General features: G+C 41.8%; 1 protein-coding gene across 4 annotated transcripts in view; it reads right to left on the reverse strand.

The window, feature by feature from the left end:
- Window positions 1-13,697, reverse strand: part of ADAMTS12 (ADAM metallopeptidase with thrombospondin type 1 motif 12) — a 317,885-nt gene that overhangs the window by 37,006 nt on the left and 267,182 nt on the right. For all 4 annotated transcript variants that reach the window (XM_048850633.2, XM_075128412.1, XM_048850632.2 and 1 more), the window contains one exon: window positions 5,129-5,339. In XM_048850633.2, coding sequence (XP_048706590.2) covers window positions 5,129-5,339 — 211 coding nt within the window. The remainder of the gene's footprint in view (window positions 1-5,128; window positions 5,340-13,697) is intronic.

Genomic DNA, 13,697 nt, shown 5'->3' on the forward strand with positions numbered 1-13,697 from the left:
CTATAAAAATCAATGTTCTTATCAAAATCAACAACAAAGTTTTCCCCTAGAAATAAGCATTTTGATTTTTACTAGGGGGGAGTTCTTCATGGAAGGGAGATTTGTAATACTTTCCCACATACTGTACACAGTGAATGTCACCCAAGGTGGACAGAAATGATACAGATTAAATGATAAAGGCAGCATCTCAAAGTGGGATCATTCCATTGCACAGAAAGTCTTAGAGCACACTATTTTAAAGTCCTGTTTGCACAATCCCCACACGAAGTTTAAGAAATGTCAGAGACTTAAAAGGTCACCACCCAAAACATGCCTGGTCCGCTCAACTTTGGTTGCTCCCTGTCTCCCAGGGCTGCATTTTCATGTAATGTCCTTCAGCCTCCTCCAACTCCAGAAGCTAACCTGTGTTTCAAACTCCCCTACATACTCTTTGCTTCAATCACTGTCAGTCAGCATATTTTGTAAACGTTCTGCCTCAGTCCCTACCTTATTCTTAGTTTTCTAGATTCTTCTGCTCCCTTACGCCCTATGAGGAGAACCAGAAGGGGAAGGAGGAGTGTGGAGAGTTCCCTAAAACCTGCTGAATAGGAAATGGAGCCAAAACGGCATTCTCTCAATTTGCCAATAAATGCCCCATTAGCATGCTGAGCTAGCCCTGCTGTTCTGTTTTTTGTAGCATGGATTCATGAAGAACGGATGCCAAATTAATGGAATTGCATGAATACTTTGTTAATACTTTATGAGGAAACCTGTGTAAGTTGTAACTTATTTTCTTTATCAGTCCAGTATGCCAGTTGAAGGGCACACTCTATGGCCTAATACAGAAAGATCCGTGAAAGGCCATGGGACCATTCTGTGCCATTCCATCCAGCATATTACATGGGGAGCAGTCCCTGTGTTCTAATGAGTTCAGGGTCTGCAATTGAGCCTGGCCCTTATGCAAAGGGAGAAGAATACTCCTTCTACCTTCCTCCCACACCCACAGGCACAATTTGGTCCTCAGTGACTGTAGCTATGCTGCGGTTTTTCTGAAATTTCCCCACATTTCTCTAGCTCTACAGGTGCGAGCAATGGTGCTAGTGAAGACTGACAATTGGCAGTTTAACCACTGGTTCATCTAAGCCTGTTCAAAGCAGGTTGAGGTGGCGTGATGGTAGAAACACCAGTGGCCAGGTTACAGAATCATAGAAATGTAGAATTGGAAAGCACGTTGAAAAGTCATCAAGTCCAGCCCCATGCGCTAAGGCAAGATCAAGTAAAACTAGAAAAACTCTGACAGGTGTTTGTCTAATCTGTCCTTAAAAACCTCCAGTGATGGGGACCTAACAATCTCCCTAGGTAACCTATTCCAGAGCTTAACTACCCTTATAGTTAGAAGGTTTTTCCTAATAACTAACCTAAGTATCGCTTGCTGCAGATTAAGTCCATTACTTCTTGTCCTACCTTCAGTGGACATGGAGAACAATTGATTAATATCCTCTTTATAACAGCCCTTAGCATATTTGAAGACTTATCAGGTCCCCCTCAAGTCTTCTTTTCTCAAGACTAAACATGCCCAGATTTTTTTCAGAACTTTCCTTATAGGTCAGCTTTTCTAAACTTTTTATCATTTTTGTTGCTCTCCTCTGGACACTCTCCAATTTGTCCACCGCTTTCCTAAAGTGTAGCACCCAGAATTGGATGCTGTACTCCAGCTGAGGCCTCACCAATGCAGAGTAGAGCAAGACAATTACTTCCTTTGTTTTACATATGACAAACCTGTTAAATACTCTGGAATCATATTAGATTTTTTGGCAACGGCATCACATTGTTGACTCATTCAATTTGTGATCCACTATAACCCCCAGATTCTTTTCAGCAGGACTACCATCTAACCAGTTATTCCTCGTTTTGTACTTGTGCCTTTGATTTTTCCTTCCTACATGACATGTTCATAAGCAAACTAGGGAAATGTGGCCTAGATGAAATTACTATAAGATGGGTGCAATAGTGGTTGAAAAACTGTACACAAATTTTATACGCATATTCTTCACTCTATTATCCAAGTCATTAATGAAAATATTGACTAGTACCAGTCCCAGGACTGACCTTGGCAGGACCCGACTAGATACACCCTTGACTCTTGATAACTCGTAGCATTTTGGAGGATAGGATTAGAATAGAAAACTACTCTTTGAGTAGTCTTTCAACCAGTTGTACATCCATCTTATAGTTATTTCATCTGAGCCCTACTGACTTGAATACATCTAACTTACCTAAATATTATTTTAAACTGTTCTTTCCCTATTCTGGCTTGCATTCCTTCCCTCTTGTTGTTAATATGAATTGTGTGGAGTACCTGGTCAACTTTTACCTTTTTAGTGAAGACTAAAGCAAAATAAACATTAATACCTCAGCCTTTTCGATGCCATCCTTTCTTAGTTCTTCTTCCTCACTATATATAGGACCTGATGGAGCCATATGGGCCTCTTACTAGTCTTCCTAACTTCCCTTCACATTAGGTAGTTTGCAGTTATGCCTTTAATATTGTCTCCTTGAGAAACTGTCAGCTCTCCTGAACAAATTTAATCCTGTGGTAGGTCACCTACCAGTTCTCAGAGTTTGTTATTCTGCTTTTCTGAAATCCATTGTCCTTACTCTGCTGCTTTCACTTCTTCCTTTCCTTAGAATCATAAAATCTATTATTTCATGATCACTTTCGACCAAATTGTCTTGCACCTTCAGATTCACAACCAATTCCTCCCTGTGCATCAGAATCAAACCTAAAATAGCAAGTCCTCTGCTTAACTTCATTCCCTTTCTGAAACAAAAAGGTTGTCCCCAATAAATTCCAACAGCTTAAAGGAAATTTTGTGTTTTGCCATATTACTTTTCCAACAGATGTCGGGGTAGTTAAAATCACCCATTACTCCTTGATCTTGTGTTTTGGATATTTCTGTTGGTTTGCTCTAGAAATGCCTCATCCACCTCTTCTTCCTGATTTGGTGGTCTATAGTAGACCCTTACCATGATGTCACCCCTATTTTCCTCCCTTCTCTTTTCCCCCCAAATTCTTTCAATTGGTTTGCCTGTCACCTCCTTCCAGACCTCAGAACCTGCATACACATTCTCCCTTTTTTTCCTGCCTGTCCTTCCTGAACAAGCTATACTCTCTCTACACCAATAAAGCCATAATTTAGCTTATGTTCCACTACTTCCACTCCTTCCTGTTTATTACCCACACTCCTTGCATTTGTACAAAGACATCTAAGATGTTGAGCAGATTCCCCCACTCTATACAAGCACTATTCCCATTGCTAGCACCTGCTGAGCTGTAGCATTACTGGAACTTTGGAATTTTTGGAATTTCCAAAAATCCTGAGTAAATAAGGCCAGTGAGCTTGATAAATGTCTACATATTTTCTCTGTAGATCACAGCTGCAACAATACATTTAATCTATATATAACTCTTTCTTTAAAGAACTTTGAAGATTACGTGTGGGACCAGATCCTGAGCTATGCTCATTTACTTCTGTTGAGGTTCTGTCCCTTTTAATTAATTTAAATGGCTAGCACAAGATTTTGATTAAGGATGAAGATGACAACTATTGGCATTGTATTCCTGGCTTCTGAAGAAACTAACTAGTCTCATTCTAGCCTTCTTACCAGTCTGACCCAGACATTTTGGCTGTGATTTTCAAAAGTTCAGATTATTTGGATCCTAATTCCTATTAGTTTTAATGGGAATTGGATGTTCCAAATTCAATTATTTTAATGGGAAATGGGACTCAATATATCCCATAAGTGGCTTTGAAGATCTCGCCCTTAAACTGTGGTTGACACTCAAAAAGAATTTAGAATGACACGGTAGCTGTCCATATTTCTGTGTGCCTCTTTGAATGCTCTAGTCCTGTATTAAAATTAAAGTGCTCCCATTGATTGTAGTAGGATGAGAAGGTGTTGAACACCTTGCAGGATCAGGGTTGTGGATCTGCAGAGTTCTAAGGAGCGTGAAGTCCTTTGAGAGATGAAAGGCTCTAATAATGTAGATATCAAATGAGTTTAATGGAGTCACACATTGCAGATATGCTCTACTATTTTAAAACAAATTTGATAGAGCAATTTTTTGATGACCTCATTCTATGGTTCAACATCTGCCACTAAAAAAACTGTACATTATTTACTGACCACTTTAAGGATGTGCAGACAGTCTGGAGTTCTGACAGACAACTGTAGTCAAGGGAAACATAACAAGGTCAAATGTTGTTGCAATACAAGAGATACGGCTTACAAACGAGAATTAGAGCTTCGTGTGCCAATATAAGATGCTACAAAATCTCCCAGATCTGCTCCATAGCAGTGCTGATGTCTGGACTCTGAAAGGGTTTGAATATGCAGATGCTTGGAAGGCTCTTGCTACTTAGCTAGTCAATGTTTGTTAAGCGTGGCAAATATGAAAAGCACTATGTAAATGCTAAAGTTGAAATAGAAACAAGCCTCAAAGTTAAGAACTGGATTTGGATAGAAAGTTTGGCATGTCTATATCAAGTATTTGGTCAGGCTCATTTTTGGAGGTATTGTTATTGTTGTTATGGCTGATGTTACCACTAAGAAGCCAGCCTGCAAGACCCTAGAGATTTCTGCTACTGCTCAGCACAGGGGTGACACTAGTGTCTGAATGGCAACCTGGTGTCAGAAGAAGGGGCATCATTATCATTGCTTTTATCCATCACTCCTTTATTGTAGAGACAGGCCTGAAACAAATATCTAGAGCTAGCTTTTTTTCTAGAGCTATCTTTTTTTCAGAGCCAACCCCCCATCTTACTACTTCCAAACTCGAAATTCAAATTCCAAGTCTTTCGCCATGATTAAAATGTTCAGATTTTGAGTTAGGATTTGGCCCATTGTAGAGACAGATTTCAACTCAGAACTATTAATTGAACCTGGGTATAGACCAAGGCTTTGGTTTAGGTGTATAGCTGGTTATATAGGTTCACTATCAATTCTGGAGAGATGGGAACACTGGTAACTTGCGTCTTTTTCTTACATCTCCCTTCTGATTCCTTCTGAAGAGACGTCCCACCTTGAAATTTTAAGTCAGGTGGAGACAGAACAGAAGCGTTAGTTCTTTCGACTGCCATGCATTTACCTCAGTCCAGTTGCTCACTGTCCAGTCAGATGGGCATAGAACATCTCTGTTGCATGAAAAGTGGGTCTTTGGTTTAAGCAGATGCTGGCAGTCTTTAGCAGCCAATACCTGCTCATCAGATCCCACTGTTTGGAGGCAAAGGACAGTTCGTTTCTTCTCTCCTGTTGGGCCACAGGTGGTTGAACACTTCTGCCATTCTCCTGCCCACCATCTGCAATCCAAGTCAAAGGGAATGCAGAACATCAGAAGGACAAAAACATTAATCCATTGCAGGCACGCTAGATAAAGGTAGCTTTGGGGAAGCTCAGACAATACAGAAGAAGTAACATAATGAAGAGTTCTGGGCTTGTATTTAAGTTCTTCATAGAAAATATTAAGCACCTAACTTTCCCGCTCCGTTGTATGCCAAGTATCTGATGGGCAGTTCAGACACTGATCCTGTATCAGCAGTAGACTCTGAAGATTATTTTTCTAGAATACCTAAGAATATAAGCCATATTCAGGGGATTCTTCCAAACCTAACTATGACTGATATCTGTGCTGTCCAGGAAGTTTTGTATTTTGTTTATTCATTCCTATTGTTCACTTGATCATTATGATCTTACTGAAAGCAAATGAGAACAAATCATTAGGTCCATAGTAATGCCAATAATTAGAACTGGAAGAGACTGAATAGGTCATCTCATTTGTTCCTCTTTCAAAGGATTGTTCATTATAGAACATTGTCCTGTGCTTTGTTTAGTTTTAAATGACAACATTCAGGCTTCCACTGCTTCCTTTAGGGCAATACTTCACATTGTAATAGACCTCACAATTAGATTTTTCTTTAGAGTCACCCTGCTTTATCCTTTCCTCAATTTCATCCAATTATTTCCTGTTATGTTTTCTGGGGCCATTCTATACGATCAGATACCTGCATGGCTGGCTTGCATTATAAGAGAGGGCAAAGGCCATCTGAGAAGCATTGACATTTTGTGATTCACCTTGAAGTACCTTTATTTGGTTTTGCAAAATGTATCTAATGAGCTCTGGGTGGCTTTACCATTTGCAGGGACCCAGGCAAGAAGGGGGCCACAAGTTGCTGAAATGGACGTTTGGCCCAGCTGTGAACTACAAGTTAATGAAGGCATCATAAACAATGACATGTGCTTCTTGGGCTCCAGGCATGCCCTCTGAAGCCTCACATTGGCAACTAAACAGATGCTTGCAAAGTCACAGGGACTGATTTAGAGGTGTAAGTAAATGCAACTCTACTGGAGTCAGTACACTTCAATGAGCCCTGGTTTTGACCTAAAATCTATACCATATGTTCGATTTCTTTCTTCTTAGTAATAGTTTCATAGTAAGACAATCACACCATTTTTCTACAATTGTCCTTTAATTTACAGACGTAGGAGGTCCCATATCTTCTCCTGGGTCTCTTTCCCTGACTATATGAGTTGCCACCGTCAATACCAATGAATAGCTACTAGGCCAGGGAAAAAGAGTGAGAATGGCTCTATAGCCTGATGGTTAGACTGCTCATCTAGGATAGGGGAGACCCAAGTACAATTCCTGCTCCAATGACTATTTAATTATTTATATATGGTCGAACACATTCAATAGGAGATATTGAGAGAGTCCCACACCAGGCTTGCTCCAGAGCCCTAGGGTGCTCTCCTGCAGCGTAGAAGACTGAAATGCAAATCCCTTCTCCACATCAGGCAGAGGGGGGAACTGAACCCAGATCTCCCACACCCCAGGTGAGTACCCGGGACTCAAGGTTGTAAGAAAGGCATAAAACATTGTGTGTCAACATGACCAAAACATTTTGATTTTTCTGTTTTGTTGAAGCTATGCAGCAAATTGAACGTGACCTGAAAAAATCTGTGAATAGGTTTGGGTTGACAAGAACTTCATTTTTTGATGAATCAACTATTCACTGGGGAAAAAAAATCACCCAGCTCTCTACCCATCACATTAAAATATCTTCTTTCTTCACCCTAGACTTCCCTTTCTGATTGTTTGCTTTCTGAATCAAATTAAAAGCTAAAATAAAATAGAAGTACAGCTCAGAACATGAACCAAGGAGTTACATTTTGTTCTAGATCATACAGATTTATATCTGGAATAATTCCAATGAAGTTAATACATTTGGAGTTACACTGGTTTAATCATGAATTTGACCTATTACTTGTTAAACTGACAGTACTACACAAGAAATGCTAAGAAAGAAATAAGGGCTTATTATCCTAGCATTTCCTGGTTTATCGTCTACCTGATTTTAAGACATGAGCAGGTATATTTAAGGACTAACACAATTCCAAAATCTGTAGGATTCATTGGTCTGTAGGTTTGTGAAGAATTATGCAGGCTTTGGTAGTGATACAGGTGTGCAGTACTGACTACATTTCAAAATAGCCATGTCCTGAGTCCCCAAAATAGCCAAAACTCAACAAGGAGGGTTAAGCTCTGGCTACCAATGTGGGAGCTCTCATTGACCCTCTGGGCAAAATGTAAAAGGATCCAAACTCATGGATGCAACTCCATTGGCTTCAGTGGATGAGCACATGCTTATACAAGGTCTAAATTTTCAGTAAGAGTGCATTATAGCCCGAAAGAAACATGCCAGCTCATAAGAGATGGAATCTAAATGTACACTGAAATCTTTGAGAACAGCAACTGAGAGTGAATCACTAAGTACCAACATTAATTATTTGGGACAGAATTCAGCGAGTACCAAAATAATGCCATTTCCCACATACTGTGTAGTGAGGAGGCGTGGCCTCCTTCAGAGAGTAACAGAGAGGGACCACAACATGCCCCCTGGTGAGCTGAACCAGGAAAGCCACGTCCACCCTGCCGGAAGCGGAAAGGTGGGACAGGAAGGGGAAGTACAAAGGGCGGGCCCTACAGCTCAGTTGTGGTGGAGCCACCGAAAGAGACGACGCATCCCGCTTGCTGCAGGAGCCTGCAGAGGCGCTACCGAGACTGCCTTCTGAGGACTGGCTGGATCTCCCCGGACCTATGGTCGACCAAGACGCTGAGGAGTTGCCAGGGCTGCTGCCTGAGGACTAGCTGGATCTCCCTGGGCTGCCGGCCGACCGAGACGCTGAGGAGCTGCTGGGGCTGCCACCTGAGGACTGGCCAGAGCTCCCTGAGATGACAGATGCAGGTACACCAAAGGGGGACAGTAGGAAGCAGCCCAGGGAAGCCAGGCAACAGTCTGGTTGAGAGCTGGCCTGCTACAAGATCAGCTTGTTGCAGGCGGATCCCCGCCTCCCCCTCCTTAGGCCTGGAGACCTGCGCTCCTCAGGCAACCCTACCTGAGCCCCATAGACTCTCTTGGTGCTCACCCTTACCCGAGCCTCTAGACTTTATGGAGCTCACTCCTACTGGGGCTCATAGACGGCATTGTTGCTCTGCCCTGATTGCAGGCCAGAGCCCACTCATTGCTTTGCTGCCCTGCCCTGACTGGGCCTGGGGGCTCATAGACTGCCGCACTGTTCTGCCCAGCCAGAGGACCAGAGCACTAGATGAAGCTAATTCCCCACGTTGAGCACCTTTACAGGTACGCAACAGCAATGAGGTGTGGCCTCCCTCAGAGACTGAAAGAGAGGGACGACCACCCAGCCTACAACTGAAAAAGCAAAACTACTCAAATGAAGTTTAAAAGTACTTTAAACAAGATCATTAGGTGTACCTGAATAACTATCTGTGGTTTAAGAAAATGTTCCCACAATTCCACTTTTAATCTTGTTTTTAAACAAAAACAAAACAAAATAAAACCAAGCACCTCTATTCAAAAAAACCTTGGCTGCTTCATATGGACACAGAATTAATATTTTGAATTCTAGTATACAATATGAAACAGAACCAATGTCTACTATACTAATTTAATTACTGTGTTCTACCTTTGATATTTCTGTACACACTGCTGACTGTATTAAATGTCATTCTGAAAGCACTTCAATTCACTCTGACTGAACATCTGACTTATTCAATTACCTGATCAGGAGATTTCAGCTGTGTCACCAAAAAGCGATAATGTGCCTCTCTGCTGTCACTTCTTACCATTTCCTCTGTTACTCACAGGACAAATATTTGTATCAGTTCATTACCTCTGGGAAGCTAGCTATTACTTTTTACATCACTGTCAGCAAAATATTGCTTAACACAAAAGCAGATTAAAGGTAAAATAAATACTCCCATGTTAATAAATACATAATAAATTATTATGGTGTCAGGTTTCATTCTTTTTCTGCCATGCATCCTATTCTGCAATACATCATTCTTTGCATTTCTTACCTCCCCCATCCTAATCTTTTTCTCTAATTTGGCTCTTCAGTTTCCACTCCCATCCTCTATCCCCTGATAGTTTCACTCAACTGCAAAAGGGCTGTCACTGATATGGGGGTGGCTGACAGCTATTTATTTATAATCATACAATTAAAAAAAGACTCTGAGCCATCAAGCTGTGCACACTTCTAATTTATGTAACCATCTGTTCTCATCACTGGTCCTCCTATGTTCCCTTTCCCATTCCCATCAATTGTTTGGTGCATTTTCTCTTAAATTAGATAGTAAGGCTTTGGGGCAGGAACTCTTTTCCTACATGTTTGTACAGTACACTGGGACCCCAATCCTGACTGAGGCCTCTGGATCTTACCACTTCTGTGCTCCTGCATCTTGTCTCTAGGAGCTTCATTTCCCCTCCATGCAGGTACAAACAGCAAAGTGAAATTGACAAGTTGTTGAGAAGACACTGCCAAATCTTCTCAGTGGAGCACAGCAGTAAAGTAAAGAAAAATACTGAATCAATTCACTTTGTACGATGCTCTCACTTCCCAGATCTTCTTTCCAGCTCTTTTTTGTAACCTCTACTGTTCTGTAAGGCCCTGATCCAGCTAGGCACTTCAGCACCTGTGCAACTTCAAGCATGTGAACAGTCCTATTTACTTTAATGGAACATCTTGAATGCTTCACGTTACTTATGTGAAGTGCTGAGTGCCCTTCATTCCCACAGACCTCAGCAGTATTCAGCACCTTGAGGGAGCGCTTAGCAGCTTGCAGGATGAAGCCCTAAATTCTTAGTGTCCATCTTTCCCTTCTCACATACACACATTCTATTGCTGATACTTCTTCTTTACTGGGTGGCTCTTGCCACCACATGTTATCAGCTTTCAATATAAAGCAAAAACCGTCACCCATATTCCATAAACTGATACATTGTCAAAGGACATAGCTAGATGTGGACTAGTAACATGTAAGTAATAAGGTGTTACACATAAAAAGCTAGGTTAAAAGAACATTATGGTTGCAAAGTCAAGCACTCCAGTTAGGAAATGTCAGAATGAAGGTTGCTGGTGCATCCTCAGTTTGGCTCCCTTGTACATATGCAGGACAACTTAGTCTTTAATTACATCGAGTCATACAGTCAGAGTTCAAGGACAGAAGGGACCACTAGATCAGCTAGTCTGACATCCTGTATATCACAGGCCACCAACACCACCCAGCACCCACACACTAAACCCAACAATGGAAATTAGACCAAAGTATTACAGCCCACAGAGGACTAGACTATTATGTACCATGGGGAGAGAATAGGAGGGACCAAGGTGCACCAATGTCTGAGGCCGGAATTGATTAAATGAGATATACCCAGATAATCCTGGCAAGTGACCAACACCCACATGCTGCAGAGGAAGGCGAAACCGCTTCCCAAAGTCACTGCCAGTCTGATTGCGGGGGGGAATTGCTTCCTGACTCCACAGTGATCAATTAGACCCTGAGCATGTGAGCAAGAACCAGCCAGCAAGCACCTGAAAGAGAAAACTCTCAGTGTCACTCAGAGACCTGGCCCACCCTGCCCAGTGTCCCATCTCCACCCGTGGCCATCCCAGATACTTTAGAGGAAAGAAATAAAAAAACCCAGAATACACTGGTGGTGGTGAGGAATCGCTTTCTGACCCTTGGAGGTGGCTGACTGAAACCTTGAAGGATGAGCTTTCAGGAACATAAAACATAAATCAGAAGGAAGCCCCAGGGCTGCTGAGCTCTGACCCCCAACATCACAAGCAACCTCATCACACAAGAGCACTCATGAATTTGTCCAGCTCTCTCCTAAAACTAATTAAGTTGTTGTTTGATTTTATACTATTTTTCCTGTGCATTGGTTTAAATGATTTTCCTGCCATCACATAGGTACTCTGTGGCAGCGGCATGGATAGAATCCAGCTCTCCAGGGCATCAACCAACTGCCTTGGTCTTGAGACCCACCCTTTCTTTTCCTGCAATCCCCTGCCTCATTCACTACACACCTTCCAAATTTTGCAAGAAATGAGACCGGGGTCCTACCAACAACAGCCTCACTCACTACACGACCCTGATCCAGTTCCATCCAGTGCACTGAATGAGGCGGGGTCCTGTGGAATAATAGTATTGGGCCTGTGTCTAATGTATCATAATGCATATGCACAAGAGGGCCGAATTAAGGTTGCACAGGCAATTTTCTGCTTCCACAAACTGAGTAATGATGGCCATGTTAAGACACTACACTGGGACGTTGACAATCTGAGTTCTATTCTTGTGTGACCCTCAGAAATCACTTAATTTCTCTGTGCCTCATTCCTCACCCAAAAAAAAATATTAAAAATAATAATGCTTCCTTTTTTTTAGCATTTGACTGTCTCATGTGTTTAGATTGTAAGCACGTTGACGGAGAGATTGTCTCTGATGGTGTCACGGATAGCACACTAGACTAGAGTGCAGGAGGTCTGGGTTCAATTCACATTGACATTGGATAAGTCACTTTCCTCCCTGTGCCTCAGGGATACTGCCCTCCTTTGTAAAGCATTTTGAGATCTACTGATGAAAAGGCATAGGTATTACTATTACCATGTTTTTGTACAGCACCCAGGACAATAGGGCCCCAATCTTGGCTGTGACCTCTAGGGATTATTGGAATCCAAATCATAACAATACTCTCTGTCCTTTACAATTGCTGGAATTTACTAAGCAAACTGTTAGCAGTGGTTAAAAAAGTTTTTCTCCTAAAAGCAGCAGCAAGCTTCCCTAAGAATGTCAGAACACCGCTGAGATGGCGGGAAATTGAAGACTTCAAATTATCTATTTATGGGCATTCTGTCTGAGCAGGTATTCATGTCAAAAAAGGGCCAGGGGAAATTTTCTTTAGACGGAAGGAAAAAAATTTCTGTTCACTTGGTATCATAGAATCATAGAAAATCAAGATTGGAAGGGACCGCAGGAGGTCATCTAGTCCAAACCCCTGCTCAAAGCAGGACCAATCCCCAACTAAATCATCCCAGCCAGGGCTTTGTCAAGCCTGACCTTAAAAACTTCAAGGGAAGGAGATTCCACCACCTCCCTAGGTAACGCATTCCAGTGCTTCATCACCCTCCTAGTGAAAAAGGTACAGAAGAGAAGAAAGTAAAGAAAATACATTGTTCTTTCCTTTCAGGACAATACAATGAATTTTATACTGAGCATCTATAAAGATAAACACCTGCTTACCAACCAAGCAATATAATTGTAAGTTACATTGGTTCATACCAGTATCTTTCTGTGCTGATGCCTGTCAATATCACTCTAGTTAATGGGGCTGTCATAACTGCATTTCCATCAAATGCTACCTCCCCATTGTAGGAGTCAACCATTTCTGTTCTACTCTGATTTGACACTTTACATATTTGTGTGCAATAAAATATTTTAGAAATGTCTTATGTAGCTCCAGATTATTTAACTAGAGAATGGGCAAAAGAGTTTTATCACATACTCCCAGTCACCTAAGCAACATGAATGTTTGGACTCTGACTTCTCAGAAACCTGTGAGTTACCCAGTTTCCAACTTCCTGGAGTCTATTAGCTGAGAAGGTGGAAGTCAAGACATGACCCTGAGCGACTTGCAGCCATGCTGGTGATTATGTACATTTTATCAAAGGTAAGCTGCACAGCAATAGAATGGAATGTCTTCCAGTTCCTGTATGATTCAGTTTGAATTCATAGTCTGATGGCTAATCTTGTGCTCACGTGTTTTCAGTCCATGGGATCCAATAGATGGTAAGGAAGTTATCTAAAAAAACTTCCTCATGACTGCTTTAGATAATATATTTCCATTGAGAAATTGATCTGCATGTTGGAAGGTGGATGACCAGCTAATAAAAGCATTGCCTTTGATGGTAACTTAGTTTCGGGGGCCAGGAAACCCAGGGGTATGGTTACATAGCCAACCAAAGGTCCATCCATGACTGCATTGTGTTTGACCCTCCAAATCCCTTCTCAGTTCTTAACAAGGATTGAGTATAGTCAGGCCTGTATCCCTAGAATCTCTGACAGATTCAGCAAGTGAATACTTCCCTGTGCACCCTATTTTCAAGGGCAGAAATACCATCTCTCTCTGTCACTCTGATTTTCTTCAAAACAAAGAAACTGCTTTACTACGACTTTACTTTCCTACTTTGAACTGCTATCATGCCTGCCATAGGCGGATCCAGAAGAACTGCATCACGCCACTGAAGATGCCATCCATCGCCTGGCTAGATGACTATGCACATGCTAAACAAATAAATAC

This window comes from Caretta caretta, chromosome 5 (assembly GCF_965140235.1).
Source record: "Caretta caretta isolate rCarCar2 chromosome 5, rCarCar1.hap1, whole genome shotgun sequence".
Classification (NCBI taxonomy): Eukaryota; Metazoa; Chordata; order Testudines; family Cheloniidae; genus Caretta; species Caretta caretta.